General features: G+C 33.7%; 1 protein-coding gene across 1 annotated transcript; it reads right to left on the bottom strand.

The window, feature by feature from the left end:
* Window positions 1-13,096: 13,096 nt before the first annotated feature.
* Window positions 13,097-16,561, bottom strand: LOC125819304 (homeobox-leucine zipper protein ANTHOCYANINLESS 2-like). Its single transcript, XM_049498768.1, has 8 exons — window positions 16,359-16,561; window positions 16,187-16,265; window positions 15,577-16,053; window positions 15,167-15,268; window positions 14,861-15,073; window positions 14,038-14,200; window positions 13,582-13,940; window positions 13,097-13,480 (listed from the first exon to the last, which is right to left on the bottom strand). The coding sequence occupies exons 1-8, from the start codon at window positions 16,559-16,561 to the stop codon at window positions 13,097-13,099; spliced, it is 1,980 nt and encodes a 659-aa protein (XP_049354725.1).
* Window positions 16,562-20,495: the final 3,934 nt, after the last annotated feature.

Below are 20,495 nucleotides of genomic sequence, written 5' to 3'. Positions count from 1 at the left end.
TGCCAATATCTTAAGTTGGTATGATAAGTGAAGGATCTCTCATGCACTTCTTCAAGATGGAAATGTGAAATACCGTATAAATCGCTGCCAACTCTTGGGGTAGCTCTAACTTATAAGTTACAGTACCAATCCTTTTGGATATTTTGTAAGGGCCAATTTACCGGGGACTAAGTTTCCCCTTCTTACCAAATCTCATATCTAATCATCTACTTTAAACTCTAACTCCATCCTCCTAATATCAGTGTAGGGTTTCTGACGACTCTAGGTTGTTTTCAATCTCTCTTGAATAACTTCACCTTCTTCATAGCTTGATGCACTAAGTCTGGTCCTATCAACCTTGCTTCACCAACTTCAAGCCATCCAATATGAGATCTACATCTTCTCCCATAAATAGCTTCATAAGGAACTATTTGGATGCTAGAGTGGTAATTATTGTTGTAAGTGAACTCAATGAGAGGTAGGTGATCATCCCAATTACCTTTGAAGTCAATCACACAAGCCCTCAACATGTCTTCTAAGGTCTGAATAGTGCACTCTGCTTGCCCATCTATCTGAGGATGAAAGATAGTACTTAATTTCACCTTTGAACCCAAGCCTTTTTGGAATGACTTCCAAACCTGTGCAGGAAATTGCACACCTTTTTCTAGTTCCTTCAATTAGAGAGATTTTACAAGAAGCCCATATTTCTCGGTATTCTATTCACCCGGGACCCACCAAGATGTACCGTGATTTGTGGGAGATCTATCGATGGAATGGGATGAAGAAGGATATTGCGTGATTTGTGGCTAAGTGTCCTAATTACCAACTAATGAAGGTTGAGCATCAGAAACCGGGAGGTTTATTCCAAGATATTAGCATTTCTACTTGGAAGTGGGAGGATTTTAATATGGACATCATAGTAAGGTTGCCACGAACTCGGCAACAATATGATTCGAGTTGGGTTATAGTAGACCGAATAACAAAGTCGACCCATTTCATTTTCGTCAAGGTTTCCTATAAGGTGGAAGATTATGCTAAGCTATATTTGAGAGAGATGGTAAGGTTGCATGGAGTGCCCTTGTCCATTATCTCCAATAGAGGTACTCAGTTTACTTCACAATTTTGGAGGTCCTTCCAAAAGGGTCTTGGCACGAAAGTTAGGCCAAGCACAACTTTTCACCACCAAACTGATGGGCAAGCAGAACGAACAATCCAAACATTAGAATACATATTGAGGGCTTGCGTTATAGATTTCAAGGGAAATTGGGATGACCATTTGCCCTTGATAAAATTTGCCTATAATAATAGCTACCATTCGAGTATTGGTATGGCTCTATTTTAGTCTCTTTATGGTAGGAGTCGTAGATATCCTATAGGATGGTTTGAGGTGGGTGAGGTTGCTTTGATAAGACCTGAGTTAGTTCATGAGGCTATTAAAATGGTTCGGCCCATTAGGGTGAAGTCGAGGACGTCCCAAAGTCGACAAAAGTCTTATGCAGATGTAAGAAGAAGAGACCTTGAATTTGATGTGCTTGATTGGGTTTACTTGAAAATATCACCCATGAAAGGTATAATGAGGTTTGGTAAGAAAGGGAAACTTAGTCCCCATTTTGTAGGCACATATTAAATTTTGAGGCGTGTGGGTTAGGTTGCATATGAGCTTGATTTACCAAGTGTGTTGGCACGTTGCATGCGATCTCCATTTCTCGATGTTGAAAAGGTGTGTTGGAGGTGTCTAGAGCGTCATTCGAGCACGAATGAACCTAAGGGGGAGATAATGTAACATACCAAATTCAAAATAGAGGATAGCATGTTATAACTTCAAGGTGCCACCCCACAAAGACCAACCATGGGTCAATGGGGAAGCACCAAGAAATCTGCACAAAAATAGTGAACCACGCCATGACTCACGCCCTATGGATGGGTCCACTTATCGTGGCTAGGGGATTCATGGATGACTCAGAACTCTCTTACCACGAACGATTCTTGGCCAGAACAGACCATAGGTCCATCCACGGTCCGTCAGTCGGTGTCTCGTGGGTCAGGCTTGGAAAGTTAAATTAGGGACTTATGGCTCTTTTCAGATTATTTTTAAATCAATGTGGTGTCGTTTTTCCCAAGTCTAGACCACCTATATATGTATTATTAACCCTCAAAACCCCTCATTCAAGTCATTCCCTCAAATCCCAAAAGAAAACCCAAAACTCCTCTACAAAATTCTCTCTCTAGAAGTTGGAAAGAAGAATGAAGAAATTGGAACTAGGTCAAGATCAAGTCTCCCAAATTTTAAGCTTTTGAGGGCATTGTAATCAAGGTTTGGTGGATTTTCATCCATGGAGTCCCCTAGAATTTCCCCAACTTAATGAAGAATTCATCAATTCTAGATAGGGTTTCTTCACATGTTGTGGGTTATGATTATTGTTGATCCAATTGTGTGGATTGTGATTTTTTGTGATAGAATTAGTATAATTACATGTTATTAGAGTTAAATTACATGTACCCATGCCTATTCCATGATTCTAACCCAGAATTGATATAATTCGGTTGAAGCCATGTAGGGAACCTTTGTGGGTTTAGGCTTGTCCTTATAGGGTTGAGGAATTATGATTAGAATTGCCTTAGAAATAAGTTTAGATGATGATCATGAGAACTAGGGCTTTGAGAGTAAAGCTTATGGTATGATTTTTTTATAGTTAATGTTATGGTTGAGGAAGGGATACTTCCCAGATGAATTGCTTAATTAGGAATGTATGAATGCGAAAGGTTTACTCACATGAATGATTCTAGGTTTAAAGGATTGCTGACTTAAAATGAATCTAGACTAAAATCCTATGTAATTGATGAGGCTAGAGGCAATTACCCTTGACCTCCATAAGTAAGGATATGCGGTGATTCCCGTACTCCTTAGAATTGAACAAGAGGTGAGTCCCCACGTTCTTACTATGATCAATGGACATGGAGGCGAGTACCCATGCTCCTTATTAAATGATGTGGAGGTGAGTACCCATGTCATATGATGAGATTGTGGAGGCGAGTTCCCGCGATCTAAAAGTAAGTAATGCAAGAGGCGAATACCCATTAACCTTTGTAAGTTAGGCAAATAGGCGAATCCCCATGTATTTAAAAGTAAGTATGAATGATATGATTATGTTGTGAAGAATGAATAGCTTGGATTGTTGCTTGATATGCCTTCCATGAGTTAAGTTGACTAGAGGCGGATGACCCAAGTCTTGACTAAGGCTAGGTAACAATGCTTGCAAAGTACTCCTCTCTTATTATTATGTTGATTTATGCACATTGATTATGCTTATGGTTTCCATTGACTAACCATGGTGTTTTTGTTGTTTATGCTAACTATCATATTTAGTACATTCTTGTACTAACACAAACTCTTGCCTACATTCTTATCAAATGTAGGGTCCGACGTTCCCAATTCACACACTTGTGGCTAGGTTCTTAGTTTATCAACGAAGTGAAGCTTTGGTGAGTCCTCATTGTATTCAAGGATTGGATCACCCCTTTATATCTTTTATGTATTTTTTTTCGTGTTGGACTATTGTATGAGTTGTGTCCCAAGATTTTTATCTTTTATGTTAGATGGTTCGAGACAATGATGTTAGACTTCTGCTCATTTAATAAAAGACTTTGATTGTGTTGAAAAGTTTTAAATTTCCGTACCTTTTCTATTACTTTATGTTATGGTATGCTAAGTGGCTTGTATGAGGCCTCTCGGGATCTTATTCGCCTTGTTACATCTAGGGAGTACCCCTGGATTGTGACAGCTCAAGAAAAAGTTCTTTATGTCTTTTTTCTCCGAAGATTCTCAAGAATTTAGAGCGTTTAAGGTATCTAAGACTAATCATAATGTTGGACGATAAGTTTGTGCTCATGCCCTACATCTCAATTCAATTAGTAAAAGTTTAATCTAGGGTTCTACCCTCAGTTTCATAGAATTCTTGATATAAGTTATGTTTTTTTCCCGATATTTTAAATCCTTATATTATGAGATTGTAATATTTTGAGCATTGAGATTCTTCAGTTGTTGTTCATGCTTGAATTCCACATAGCCTGTAGTTGTTGAATTTTTACGAATAGTCTTCAAACCCGTATCTTCCTTAAATTGATTTTGGAAACTAAAGTGAGTTTAGGAGAAAGTTTAAAGCCTAATTTATTTGAACAATTTAAGGGAACTTAAATAGTCCCAAATGTATTATTTTCACATTTAAAAAGAGAACACCATTTTTAGAAGAGCATAAAGAGTTTCCAAACAACTTCAATATCGTTCAGTTACCTCTTACATATGCCCTTTTTGAGTAATTATCTCATCCCAGAGAGTAGTTTACATGAGCATTTAACCATATATTCTGGGAGTAGTATTGAGTATCGATTTAGATGAGAGTTAGATAACTCCTAACCACATAAACCACGTAGCCAGCGTGGGAGATGATCACACTGACATTTAGGTGACTCTTCACTGCCTCTTGAGAAAGCTTTTATATGGATCCATGAGATGAGTTTTGTTCTATACTTCAGTAAGGTATATGATAGTTCTAGCAACGTGAGTGAGATGTTGTATCATCACGAGGCTCATTGTGATGATTGTCGGTTAGAGAAACTCCCTAGTAAAGTAAAGAGTAATTATATATGTATATTTCAGTTCAGTCCAGTATCTAATATTATTGAATTTTATTTGTGAATCTTAAATGATTTCATCTCATTTTTCTGTTTTACTCAGTTGAGTTATATTTCAGCTTTTCACTTCAGTTATTGTTTCATTTGGTCTTAATACATACCATACATTCAATTTACTGATGTCATTCGACTTTGTGTTGTAATTGTATATTATTTGTTTTATTAAGTTCTGGTTGTTTGCTCATATCTCATATAGTTGGAACTAGCTAATGATCCCACCAATACACAATGATTGTGTACTATATTGCACTTGCTCTTTCTTTGTTGAGTACATGGCATATTCAGACGGTTTCTTTGAGACCTCAACTATGATCCTAGCGCTATCTGAATCCAAGGGTGGGCACACTTGTCCAGGCCGTCATGAATTCGTCCCTCTTTTCAAGTCCATTTTCTGGACGTAGACTCTTTATAGTAATTTGGTTTTGGGGTGCATTCCCGTATTCTAAACGAAGAACAAATGTTTTGGGGCCACTACTTTCAGTTTTTAGGGGTCGTTATTTCCACATTCATGTTATGACTTTATTGTTTCTTTATGAAAGTTACTTTAAGAAATTAAAAATTGATTTGTTTATAATAATTGATGGTCTGAGGTCAATTAATTATTGGTGTGTTAGTAGATAGTTGATTTTCCCACCAGAGGTTAGTATGACTGTCACTCACGACAGGTAAGAGTGGTGACAATTCATTGTTGAAACATAATAGGAAACTCAACTATTTATAGCCAACAAAAGTTAGTACAAACATATATTTATTAGTTCCTTATAATAAAAGTCATAACTCTTCCAAAAAGTCACAATCCTTCGAAAAAGTCACAACTCTTTGAAAAATCAAAACTCTTTTCAAAAGTCACAACAATTAAAAAAAGTCACAATACTTCGGTGTGAAAATGTCAAATTGCATTTTTTCTCTTTGTATCTTTTTGAAAAAGAAAAACACATATTTTTTCATTCACACCTTCTAAAACCCAAAACATTAATATGATGGAGTTGACTTATGCTTTGACCCTACACTCTAGAAGTTCCATCATCTCTAGTAGTTGGGCAGCACCTCACTGTTTCCATGCTCATATCCTAGTTTTTTGTGTCATTCCTTCGGCCTTCATTTTCAGAATCGTCAATTTCATTGGGAACTCTTTCTATTGAATTGCCCAATTTAGATTCCTAGTTTGGCACTCAACCATGTTTGTTACAAGTTGGGATTTGTTCTTCAAGCGAAAGTTTTCATCATGGCCTACTCATTGTTCCGGGCAGACCTTAGTTACCATAGATTTCATTCAATATTGGTCATGATGTATGTTGCGATGCTGGAATTTCTTTGCAAATCAAATTCTAACAGGTTAGCAAATAAACAAGTAAAATATCAAAACAATACCACAATTTCCCTACCCCATGGTGGGCGTCATGCTATTTACCTAGAAAATAATACAATGGAGTTTATTAATTATTTTAAGGGCAAGTGAGTTAGATTTATCATGTCAATAAAATAATAATTTATCATTCGGAGGGTTCATTTAGGCTAATAGTGACATTTCTCCAACAAAGAAGACCTAAATCATCTCTCAATAAAGTTATCATTGGACATGTGACATGACTTACCAGAGAAGTTCTAGATTTTACTTGTAAACGCATAAATAGTAAAAATTACACACACACAATGACATAGACTATATTAAGTTATTCTAATTTAACTCCCAAACTTCTACTGTAGGCATTTAGCAATTTATTTTATGTCAAAAAACGATATATACATGTCAATACATGTAATAGAAGTTTATGCAATTATTTTTTGGAGAGGTACATTTTTCTAACAAAACAAGTTTCATGCCCTAAGTAGACAACTATTACCATATAAGTTAAAACTCACTCTGCTCTACTTAAACAGGTAATAGGACTTATTCTCTTAAGAAAGTCACATATGAATCTATCATTGGGTAAATGTCTGACTCTAGACACAAAAACTCAAAAGCAAAAAGATTTTTCTAAGTTCATCACTAAAATAAACTCTCAGAAAATCTTCTTGTTTAAGAATACCTTTAACACATGTCAAGGAAATACTACTGGAGGTGACTCAATTAATCTAACTCCTAATTTTTTATTTACAACAAACAACATGGAAAGCCTCACGATTGATCATGTTTTTTCATTCACACTAGTACTACTATCCATCCCTGAACAATAGATATTGCATTACCCTCAATGCATCTATGGGATAGGTAGTTGGGATCTTTCATATTGTGTGTTTAATTCTATTTTTTTGTGCTTATCGATTACTACATTATCATTAAAATATTAAGCAAAGTAAAAACAAATACTAAATATAGGGGAAAAATACTAAATAATAGTGAAATGTTTCACAACAATAATAACATATAATGATTAGAAAGAAAAAAAGTAATCAAGTCGAGTAAATGATCCTTAAAATTGGGCCTACGAAGCTTAAGTATGGTGTATCTGGAGTGAATTCAAATTTCAAAGCTAAGAGAATTTGTTTAAAGAAAATATGTATGCCTAAACAAGTGTATGAATTGAAAATGAAGAGTGCCCCTATCATTGATGCCTAATGGTATGTTTATAGAGAATAATATAGATAATCAATTTTGTATGGTCCAGATCTCTCATAGTCTTCCCATGTGAGCACAAATTCTTCAGTTGAAACTAGACGATGTGAATATGAGCCTTCTCATGTTATTCTTGGAATGACTGGATTACATTATACCTTGGAATGTAGCCCAGATTCTTTGGCCCAAACATTTCTCTTTCAAAGCACTAATTCCGGTGATAAGGTTATCAGACTCTTCTAAATTGGACTTCACTACCAGATTCGATCATCATCAATGGGGTTTGCTCAATGTTTTTTGATCGTCCTTAATAGACAAATTCTTGTGCCATATGCTGTCATAACATTCATCCATTTAGACAAGATTGGGTTTACCCCATACAATGTGTACATTTGGAATTGAAAATGTAATATTGTATCTTCTAAACTATTATAAATTTGTATTTTTTTATTATATGAAGGTAAAACACAATAATTTTTATTTTTTGCACTTGTTCATTCAGGATCGAAAATGTAAATTTGATATCCTCTCGATCGTATATAGTTATCATTTTATTTAGAAAATAAACATAATTATCCCCACAAACTATAATTGAAGTTTCGAGGACACTCTTTTACTTTATTGGGGTTCTATTACCCCACACAATATTTTAAACTGAAGAGAGAAGACATTAAATGACACCTGAAGTTGTCCCGAATTTTCAAAAAGACACCTTAACTATGTGGGGATCCTATTACCCTCTAAACAATTCTGAACATATACTTTCACATCATTTTTCGATCAATTCCATATTTTAAATGACAAGTGTTATCACACACCAATTATTGTGTGACACGTATTAATTTAATTTGAAATATAACTTTTTTCATTTGAAGTTTTTATTTATTTCTCTCTCTTACTTTTTGACTTATTTTAATTTTATTACTTTAATTTTAATTTCATTTTAAATTCTACTTCATCTTCCACCCCTACTTTCAAGCTACCCCTCCCTCCATTTTCTTTCTTTCTTCTTCTTCACCTCCCACCCTCGCCTCACCCCACCCCCATGTCAAGTTGATCCCCTCGATTTTATTTCTTTTTTCTTCTTCTTCTAAAGTCAAATTCCTTTCTTTCCAAAATTATACTATTTTCTAGACTTTGTTGAGTTATTGATAACAAAATTAATTATTTTTCTAAGAAAATCAAATTTTGAAGGTATCATCAATTAATTTATCTCATTTTCATATAACTTCAAAACTAGAAATGATAATTTTAAAAGAGTCAGAATTCTACGAAAATTGAAAAAGTTTAATAGAATTTTGGATTAAAAAAACTAAATAATACCTACTAATCATCTTGAAATCTAATAGGTTTATCAAATTGTTCGAAATATAATAAAATATTTAGATATAATTTTAAAATTGAAGAGAGTTAAACTAATAGTAGTAAAAAAGGGAGGTGGAGTTGTGGTAAAAAGTGACATTGAAAGTGAGAAGGTTCAATGAAGATGACAATGAATTTTTGAAGAAGAAGAAAGAAAAGAAATAATAAGAAAATAGCATTAATGAGTGCACAGATGCCCGTGGATACATGCATACTATTTATATATGCCAAAATAGCAACTCAGCCAAATACTATGTCATAGTTATTTGGTTCTTTGAAATTGGCTAACATATGCCTACTATGTCGTTGGTAGCCATTTGAAACTTCATAGTTACTGTTACAGTGTCGTGTTTGACAAAATACATGTCGACTCTGTTGTTGACGATCATTTACTTGTTCACAGTTTTCATTGTATTGTCGTGTGATGCCATGCTTGACAAATACTTGTACAGACATTAATAATGAGTTGCTTGTTAATTACAGTAGAAGTGTTTAACTAATGATGGTAGAGAAGGTAGTAGTAGTAGTAGAATTGAGCTAGGTGGGTGACGTACCATTTAAGGTATCAGGCGTGTGGCATATATTCTTGATTTTCTTCAATCTGGATTTCAAAACTACAACACAATGTGGCAGAAAGAAAGCATTTGAGGTCTTCTTTGCTTCAAAACCCCCCGGGAAAATCAAATGATAAAATAAAATGTTAGTGGCAGAATCTCTATTCTATTTGCAATAGTTCAACTAATTAGAAATAATAAATGTGAACATAAAGCTCAAAGAAATGCAAATATTATTTAGTTGAATTTATTTATCAATTTGAGTAAGCTTACTGTAACACCTCGGAACCCAAACTTAAAAAATGCACTAGAAAATCACCAGAATCGGTGAACCACGGTAGGGTTCACGGACTATGATAGGATCCACGGTCCATTGACCTGCCTGTGGACTCTATTACCTTCCAGTCGGGGTGGACCACAGAGCCCTTCACGAGCCGTGGACCACCTCACTAGCCGTGCTGGTACTCTTGGAAGTCAAATAGAATCCATCGGGCTCAGACATCAGACCATGGGGACCCTCATGGGCCGTGGTCTTGACGAAAAGTCGTGGTGGCTTCCGTGAAGTCGAGCCAGTGTAGCCCATAGCCCAGGTGAAGGACCACAAGGACCTTCACGGTCTGTGATCCTTCACACGATCCGTGAAGTGGACCATTGTAGGGAGTCCCGAAATCAGTGGCTACTGGACCAAGGTCCACTGTCGGCCCTGGACCAAGGTCCCGAAACTACGTGGTTTTGGTCAGTTTTAGCCTAGTAAACTAATTATAACTTACCCTAATCAACTATTCACCTAAATCAAGCAAAAATTAGAGTAAAAATCAGAGGGAAAGACGAACAACACTAGTTCAAGAACACAATGAGTTTTCATCAGTTTCAGCCCTGAAAGCAAAAGATTTCTCCATGGAATTCGTCACCAAGTATGTGGGATTTCACTAGTGGGTTTCTTTCACCCATTAGGTCCCTAGATTTCGGTCAGAATCTTGATTCCCTTAATATTATCCAGACCTAGGGTTGCTTTAATGTTAGAAATTATTGGGTTTTTAGCTGTTGGAATGATCCAAATCAGATTATCATGATTTTAGTGTTGTTTTGCGTAGATTCCCATATAAATTTAGAACCCTAGTTATATAGTTCTTTTAGATCATGAATTACACATGCTAGGCTAGTTACTTCATTTATACATGCCTTAGTTTCGAATATTTCATTATTTGTACATTAATGATGCATTTTCAGTTAGCATGTCAGTATTTTGAGCTATTCAGTATTACAGAAAATCAGGCATAAATTGTTAATTACATAATCAATTGGGAGTAGCTTAATACCAAGTGGACTAGGGTTCAGCATACCCGAATATTCCCAGAACTATGTGCCCAGTAGGTTTATTAGTACCCTATGTGGGCATTACAATTTAGTGATCACGCCAGTCATGCCTCTATAGCTCTGGCAGGGTATATTGGGTCCTCTCGATGGGGCATATACATAGGACTCCACATTTAGCTTATGTGGTGTTATGCCGGTTATTAGAAGATCCCTTACAGTCAGAATCTATTGCATTGACCATGTTATCAGTTACAATCAGATTTCAGTGTCAGCATGTTATAAACCACGTCATTGCATTCAATCATTTCATGTTCAGTATTTTCAGTATAGTATCATGCTTATCTCATATCATTGCTCAGTTATATGCTTTGTTCAGTTATGTATGTTGTTCAGCTTTATTCTATCCTGCATGCTCAATACCTTTCAAGTACTGACACATACTTTGTGCTACATCTTCTCGTGATATAGGTTAAGGTTCTCAACTTCTAGATCATGCATAGATCGGTTCCCGATCTTCAGCTCAGCAACATCAGTGGTGAGTCCTCATTCTCCGAAGACAACATACATGTTTCCTTTGCTTTTAGTCCTAGTTTCAGTTTTTGCTAGATTTAGCTGGGGCATGTCCCAACACTTCTAGTCAGTTAGAGGCTATTTTCAAACATAGTTAGTTTCATCTTTAGCACTTGAGTTTGACCTTTCAGCATTTGTTAAACTCTCAGTTTTTATATATATTCAGATAGTATATGGGTATTCCCCATCATTTCAGCTTAAATGATGACTTAGCTTTTGCACAATAGTTCTTTACTTTAGTTTACTTTAGCATGCTTATGAGATTCCAGCAGGGTTAGCTTGGGGTCACTCGTGATTCTAGGTCCTGTGTCCGCGTCCTGGGGTAGCTTTGGGGTGTTGACACTTACAATATCAAATTCCATAAAAAATTTAGACTTCAAAATTTGAGGAATATTTGTGGAAGCATTTTATTTTACCATATCAAAAGAAGTACAAAAGGAAAAACCATATGTTCTCCCAAGGGACAACTCAATAACTCAGAGTCCACAATTGACGCACAAGTCAAAGTTCAAATTATGAAGCTGACTATCCAGTTTAATCTTTAACTATATAAAAAGAGAAAAAACACCAAATAAAAATGATGAATCCTTAGTAAATTTTTAGTTGTCGATTATTAACTTGACACACAAATAATACATAGATGATAATTTTACTTTGAAAAAAATATCTTGAAAAATGATGAATAGCAAGAATACATTAGAAACTAAAGTCATAAGTTATCTTAATTTATTAAATTGCAAGATGAAGATCAAAAACAGGTAAGATAACTATCAATGAGAGAAGAAAAAAAAGTTATTAAGACACATAATCAAATACATTATATGCCTAAATAGAATCTCACTAAAACGATGGAAGAATATCTTTTAAAAAAATATAGGAGAGCAACATAAAAAAAATAATAACAAAAAGAATACCTGAAAATTACAATAGAGATGAATGGAAGATGCAAGTGAGAGAGAATGGGAAAAAATAAATAAAAGAACACTGCAATTCCTCCCACTTGCGCTAAAGAATGGAAAATAGAAGAGATGTTGAAGTCATATCAATATGTGTCCAAAGGTACCAAACTAGAAAGACTGCAATTACTACTCCTAGTGACACGTAAATTTGCAGGCATGAATTAGAGAGAGTTGAATAGTCACAATTGCCCTCAAATATGAATTGAATGATAGGACGCAAACATGTTGATACTCATTTTGAACTCTTTTTTTTATTTTTTTTATTTTTTACTCTCCCTAGGAGCTCCCACCACTTTTTTCTCCCTTGGTGACTCGAACTCACAACCTTCGGGTTGGAAGTGAGAGGTGCTTACCATCCGAGCAACTCATTTTGAACTCACTTTTCTAATATAGTTGAATTTGTTCCAAGTCAGTAGTTAAGATAATATTTATTCAACTTTTAAAAAGTTCAAGGGGTTATAAAACTCCTACAAATATAAAGTGTGTGTGCTTGAAGTTTTTTGTATAGTTCAGGTTGGGGTGTAAGCATGCATTTTCCCTTTTATTTATTTGAAAGTAAAACATAATAATTATTTATTTATGTTGAAAATATAGCCAATATTAAATTTTATTATTACTAGTAATCTATGATGATAATGAATTTATAAAACATATTCCTCAGGATGCTTCCACTTCAAAATTTCTATAAATCTCAAATAGTTAACGTTACTTCACAACACTTAGCCAATAATCGAATTTGTCACTTCAAAGTTTTATATATGATACAATCATTTTTCTTCCCGATAAGCTACATTATATTTATTAGGTGAATGTGTTTGTTAAATGCGAAATGATAGTATTTAATAACAAATGTGAAATTCAAAATTTTGTTAATTTAAAAAAAAAAAGTTGTTAATTTTTGCTCAGATTATTATAAAGTTGGCTTGAGATCAAGAACATTAATGTAAAACAAAATCAAATAAGCAATAGAGAATCAAATATCAATATGATTTTTTTTAGATAACCTCAAAATAGTAAAATCTAATAATATTATGATCCAAATCAAGAAAGATAGTAGAGACTCAAAACACATAACATATCAATGGATGGTAGATAGTCTTCAAATATCACATGCATTTAAGAGCACTCTTGATCTTATGAATTGTGTGTGAAATGAGTGCATTTGCTTCTTTGACCAACTCCATAGAAAGAGTTGTAGCTGGAAAGATGTTCCCCACCATTTGAAAGCTGATAGTCACCAACGATCCACCACCGAACCCATTATTCATCTCCCCAGAAATAACATTATAGTTATTAGTTGTAGAAAAATCTTGAAAACAATCCGGGACTATTGTTATTCCATTTGAGAAGAGAGTCACACAAGAAGAGTCCCCTCCTTTCATCACGGTATTAATTTCTTGTGAATCAATTGTAGCATAAACCAAAAGAGATCCAGTTGCATCCATGCAAGTGTCTTGCAAGAGCACTCGATTAGCACCAGAATCATCCCCCTACATGTCCGAATCAAAAGAAAAGATTATTTATAAATGAACAATTAATTAAAAAAACTAATTCAATCATGTATAAAAAAAAAATACAATTAACCACTCACATGAGGAAAAAAGAGGGAAATGTTACTGTCGACAGTTTGACCCTTAGAAATATTGATCATTCGTTTCATGGGACAAGTATTAGACAAGACATCCCACAGGCTCCGTATTTTTTTATTAGTGAGGAATTTGAACAAACGTTGATGTTTCACTGGTACCCAGATTGTCTTTGTAGCACTTAACACCACACTAGTCGATTCACCAAGGTCATTAATATTCGTCCTCATCATTAATTTGGAATTTTCTTCATTTGCTAGTTGAATTATTTCCCAATAGTGAGCGGTTGCACAAACCCCCGCACAAAAATTATGCGTCATGCGTTGAGCCAACATCCTTATACCTCTCTCACCACTTAAATCAACTGCCACAAATAAAGCTACATAAGAATCAATTCTTTTTAATATTCAAAAGTATAAAAAAATAAATGGCACAATAATTGAACCTCTATGCATGATTACCTATGGGATCAATAATTGACTTCATCACTTTCAAGAACTGATATTGTCTTTGCAAAGTAGCAATCCACCTTTGAGCACCAAATCCCAGACCACTCTTTATCAAAGGGCGATACCAGTCGTGGACAAGATTTTCATTATATTCCATGTGCTCAATCCAAGTAACCTGAAAATATTTCATCAATATTACAAAATCACTAGAGAGAAAAATATGAGCTTGCATGAAATATTAACTTACTAATTAATTAAAATAAAATGGCCATTATTGGAGACAACTTAAAAAATTCAGCCATTAAATAAAAGAGTCAATCATAAGGAATGTATCCTCAAAAAAGATTTCTGGTGGTCTTGCCAATAAATATGGAAGGAGGGAGTGTGCAAAATATTTAGGTCTTGCATTTGGTATGATGCCAGGATACATGGAAACAAAAAATTGCAGAAAAATTAATGTATCTAGATATATTAATTTGAAAGTGAGCATAAAAATATTAGACAATTAGAATTTTATTGCATGGTTAGAAGGTGAAGAATAATAAAAAGAAATTCTTTATCAAGAAAGAATATTAGTATGTTTCAAACAATTACTAAATAGTTGCATTACTCAAAGCTAGAAGAAAGTTAATCTTTCTCATCCGAATAAATAAAGAAAAATTAAGATAGAGAACAAAGCACTACAATGAATACATAGATTGTATTATAAAAAAGTCAATAAAAATAAATCAACAAGAATAAAATTAATAAAATATGAACGATCTAGCTCATTGAATTTACAAAAATATAAAGGCCTATGAAATGCAAAATAAAAAGATAATTTATTTTGAATTACCTGGCAATAACCATTTGGCATATCTTGTAAAATACAGCCAGATGGGAGCCTTCGACAATTTTCAATTTCGCTCTCTTGTAAACCTTCTTGAATTGTGTCAACAGACACATCGACGATAGCCCAGACACCTTCAGCATGTTTCTTACAGAAGCGAAGAAATTGTACTTCGCGAACAGAAACTAGGTTAGAAATGATTTGCAATTCGGTTTTAATCTGCAAATCATTACTTTCAAGTTGTTAGTGCATGGAATAATAAAATAAATAAGATATGTAATTTTCATCAAAATAATAAATAAATAGAAATACCAATAACAGAGAACCGCTCTTATTTCCACCTATGCCAGTGGAAATCACATCAGTAGTATATGTTTTCCCAACTATGCATGGAAACATCTCTACCCACTGCCTCTGCATATATACAATACAATACATAATAAAAAATAAAAATATAACATTTCAACACATACTTGTCTTCATCACTTGAAGTTAAATTTGATTGATTAAAATAATATGCAACAACTAATTGAAGCACCACTATAAAAACTAATAAAAAGATATGTCAAATATAGTAAAAGTAAGAGTACAACTAATTAAAACGAATAAAAATAAAAATAACTAATTATTCACATCAAATAAGGGGTAGGTGGTAAGGAGATGATAGTTCTAAAAAATGAGACAGAGGAAAACATTGAATTTAAAATGAAGATCCTACATACCTTATCCATTAGTGTATTCACCAATGCCAAACTGGTGTCAGCCACTATACCTGATGCCCTTGTGGCTTCCGTTGTGAAATGCTCAGGTTTCGTGCCAATTAATGGGGTAAACAATCGAGCATATTCCTTAATATTTAACGTTTCTCCACCTCCATCCAAATTGCTTACCCAAAGAGGTTTATCATTCTCATACAGCCTAAAAAGCTCATTCAAGGCATCCATAGCAAGATTCAATAACACCATCTTATCCTGCACTACATCTTTATTAAATAAGCTTAATTTGTACGCTTGGGCGGTAAGCCTTTTAACTTCATCTTCCAATTGGTCATGCTCAATCTTTATTTGATTCTCATCAATGCTTTCTTTACAATTGTCATGAATTGAATTTTCCAGGGCTTCCTTCATTACAATATTCTCTATGCGAAGCTTGTCATTTTCTTGCTTTAGAGTCTTATTTTCGTACAATTCCAATTGCAACTGATAAAATAACACAATTCATTTTTATAATCAATTATACAAATTTCACATATGAAAAACATAAATTAAGGGAAAGAAATGTGATATGCATCACCTTCATTTGGGTTCTTTTATTCTGGAACCAATTTTGCACCTGGTTGATATCCATGGATAATTTTGTTGCAAGTTCTAGTCGTACTTTTTTGTTAGGAAGTGAATTCTTTTTGAAAAACCTATTCCCAATGGTATAAAATAAACAATGATCAAAAAATCAAAATTAACATAAGCAAATAAACAAGTACAAAATAAATTAGAATTATACTTACAATTCAAGCTCTTGAATCTGATCGGCATTATGCCTAATGGGTTTCTTCCTCTTCGATGATGATTCACCATGTTCATCTACAAATGCACCACCAGTTATGTTGTCACCGATAGAACTTCTCTCTATTTCTTCCTCTCCAGATCCTCCTATCACAACATTAATCAAACTTTCTTTTCTCTCATTCATGTCACTATGACCTTCCATCTTTTATTTCTGAACAAATTTAAGATTGTATCAGTTCAACTCAATATAATGCATATGTGATCATATAATACCAGAATTAAAAAAATATTTGGTTCCAAATAATTGCAAATGAAAAGAAACAACATATCAAGATACTAGAACAAGAGAATTATTTGGTTCCAAATATATTGCATAAGGAAGTGAAAAAAATATTTTATTGAAGCAATATATATTCAGAAAGAGTTAAACTCATGTAGTAACATAAATGGAGCATCTAGTTATCGTGAAAGGTGGTAGTAGTTAGTAATTACGAATCTATAGAACAACTCTATTTCCATTACTATATATTTTTTTACCAATGAAGACTTCAAAAATTATTTAAAAAATACAAATCAAACTCAATTCACTTATACACATTTGTCATTATAACAAATTTAAGTTAGGTCTTATGCTTTTTAGGAGTGTCTTAAGTCATATCTAAAACATCTAACGCGACGTAAAATATAGAAAAAAATATATCGTATTAGTTAATTATCTATGTTGAGCTTATACCAAATAGCAAAATTAGTGAATATTCACGTAGTCAATTCAAATTTATCTAGGGTTAACACATAGTTGTTATTATTGCTTGTTCACAAGAGACAAATTCAGTTGAGACCTATGGATAAAAAAAAGGAGAGAGAAAAGGGTGATAAAATAAATCGTAAATGACAATTTTTCAAGAAAAGGATGGTAGAAAAAGCTATTCTAAATTCACACCAAATGATAGTTTAAAAACAGAAAACACTTTATATCAAAATATTCTTTTTTTCATGAAACCTAAAATTTGAAACCCCATATATTTCAATTTATATTTCATCGTGTCCCTAAAGAAATTTTAAATATCTTTGACTAATGATGAAAAAGAATTTCAAAGATCTAATTAAAGATGAAAAAGAATTTTAAAGATCTCGAAAAAACTCTTTATTTTCGGATCTTAAACTCATGTTGAACTATTTATTATTTTATAAGATGTTCCCCAAAAATATTCCATATATCACAAAAGTTACATTGATAACTTATAAGATCTATAAACCAACAAAAAACAACCTTGTTAACTCTCCACAGAATAAGAATAAAAAGCATTAGACTTGGAGATCATTAAAAGTTAATGTTTAGAATGCAGACATACAAGGTATATATGGGGTAATTAATTTAATGAATTTACAAAAATCTTGCAAATTAGGAACAAAAAAGGTAGAAAAGAAATGAAGAATTAATTAGCATATAAATTACTTTCATAGAATGACAACACGTCTTCCTTAGTACTTGAAGAAATCAATGGGAAGACTCAAGAATACAACTACTTGATTAACTTAGTGAAGCATTTTTAGAATGGTCTGAAAAATATGATTAGTAGTAGCTATATATACTACAAGTTTTCTCTAGATTTGAAGGAGAAATGAGTCAACTGTGAGTTGTTTCCTACTCACTTACCAAAAGATAATGATAAAGATGTTTGACCAATTGATATAATACATAAATATGCCCTTTTAATTAACTTTATTTTGTATTTATGTCCTCCAACTTTGATTGTGCACAAGTAGACACTCAAACTTGTATAGAATATATAATATGAAATATCATTACTATTTATTAAATATTAAATAATTACATATTATTGCATTATGATGGGACGATGCACTATTATTTTTTCATGAAAAAACATGATTGTTGTAAAAAGTCATTTGTTCATGAAAGAACATGACTCATATGAAAAGGTATTTGATCATGAAAGAACATGAATCTTATGAAAAGTCATCTCTTAACTTTTATAAATATAAATATTCTCTAGAAATAGCCTAAGAAAAATTTGCATGTATAAACATAGGGCTTTGTTGGATTCTGAAGGGATTTGTTTGTATTTTTCCCAATATGTATACATGCAATATCTCTTTAAAGAAAGTTATTGCATGCCTCAAAGTCTTCTTCTTCAATTTTTATTTCCTATTATTTTTTTCTAACAATTACGTTATTGCTCCAAGACATCAATATTTGCTAAACACCTCAAAAAAATTTATATTAAGATCCTTATAATTCTTCGTAGGTGTATAGATTTATATTGGGTGATTTTGTCACAATCTAAAAAATGGACGTGATGACACTTGTATATCCTTACTAAGACAAATTAGCCTCAACCCAAAAGAATCGAAAGAAATGTAGAAAGATAAAGCAAGAACAAGATAAAAGCAGAAAACTTATTCATTTTATTAACACCCCTGGTTGTTACATGTACAAACCACTAATACATAGAGTGCAGAATTAAGAAATAAGTACAAGTCTCAAGTCTTTATTTCTCAATTAGAACAAAGCATTAAAAGAAGAAATGGGGGGTCCGCCGGGATGACAAGCAACTACCTCTCAACAGGTCCTTGACAAGCCTTGGAAATGGGAGAGAAAGAACAATCATGCTATACTGGGCTCGAAACCTGAACAAGTGTAGAAGCAAGGAGTGAGTACCAACAACACGATACCCAACAAGAAATCTAATAAAAAACAATTCAGAAATCGAGTACTCCTTTCATCCCAACCGAACCTCCTCAAACTAAAATATGCATAGAAATCAGCCTAACCTAAAAGTTCTACAATACACAACTCACACGGCTCAATAATCACAATTCAATAGTCACAATTCAACAATCAACACGTATCAAGTACATTAATCTCAATATCAAGTAGATCGATCACAAGTAACTAGTGCATCAATCACAGTTAACAAATATGTCAAACATAATCATCAAATCATAATAATCAAACTCTTGCCAGAATCATTTCCCTTTGGAACAATATCATTAATCAGAACCATTTTCCATCGGCTTTATAACCTATCACTAGCCGAAACAATTTTTCATCGTCTTTATATCATTTCATTAGCTGGAACCATTTCCCGTTGGCGTTGTATCACTAGTCAGAACCATTTCTCATTGGTTTTGTACCACTAGCCGAAACAATTTCTCTTCAGTTTTGTATCACTAGCCAGAACTATTTTTCATTGATTTATATCATATCACTAGCCGAAACCATTTCCCATCGGCTCTATATCATGTGACTAGTCGAAATCATATTCCATCGACTTTATATCACACGCCTCATCACGGTGTACAAAAATAAATGCACATAAGCAAATTAGGTAGCGACCCGAACCGTCGTTATTTAGGAGAACAAAAATCTGGGTAAATTCTGGGCCATTGTCCCGCTAGGGCGATCCAGATGCCTCTAAGGCGGCGACGCCAGGGAGGGATAAGTTGGCGCCAGAGCAGGATAGGCGAGACAAAATGCAAATAATGCAAAATCCTATTTTTTCCTTCTTTCCTAAAATACCTAATTTAGTCGTAAAAACACACTAGAAACCCCCAAAAAAGCTGCTGCAAGCCTGGGAAGAAGGAAGAGAGAGAATCCTAGCATGAAGATGTCAATGGATTGCAAATTTCTGATCAAGATCATCGTCACAAACCCCGGAAACAAGAATCGAAGACCAAAACTCCGTACAGTTGCTTGGCGCCCATATAGGCTAGGTTTTATAAATTGAGTAGTTAAAATATGTGTTCAGTATGTAATATGTGTAAATTAATTGTAGGATTCATGCGTAGGCCTTCATGCACCGAAAGTTTTGTGGTTAAGTCCTAGAAAGAAGCCTTAGATAATGATCTAGGGTTAGGTAATGGTTGTGATTCTATAATTGTGTGATGTATGTTTGTTCTTGCTTCATTATGATACATGTGTATGAATATTGCATTATTGATCACACTTGTTGTAAATGAGATAGATGAATGATGAATGCCAAGAATGATGACTAATTTGTTTGAACTTGAGAATATACTTGTGATTGTGATTGTGGTGTGTTGACTGGATCGGTTGACACGTTCCGACATAACTATCTTGGATCAGTTGCCACGTTCTGGCATAACTAACTTAG

Source organism: Solanum verrucosum, unplaced genomic scaffold, assembly GCF_900185275.1.
Source record: "Solanum verrucosum unplaced genomic scaffold, falcon-dt-bn FXZP01000207.1, whole genome shotgun sequence".
Lineage (NCBI taxonomy): Eukaryota > Viridiplantae > Streptophyta > Magnoliopsida > Solanales > Solanaceae > Solanum > Solanum verrucosum.
The sequence above is the reverse complement of the archived record's forward strand: the minus strand, read 5'-3'. Positions and strand labels throughout refer to the sequence as shown.

Bases quoted from the DNA above. Each gene is read 5' to 3' on its own strand.
- LOC125819304 (XM_049498768.1), bottom strand. From the start codon at position 16,561: ATGGAAGGTCATAGTGACATGAATGAGAGAAAAGAAAGTTTGATTAAT. The intron at 16,054-16,186 runs GTGCAAAATTGG...TTATTTTATCAG, and splicing joins TATCCATGGATATCAACCAG to TTGCAATTGGAATTGTACGA. The intron at 13,941-14,037 runs GTAATCATGCAT...TATTTGTGGCAG, and splicing joins GTCAATTATTGATCCCATAG to TTGATTTAAGTGGTGAGAGA.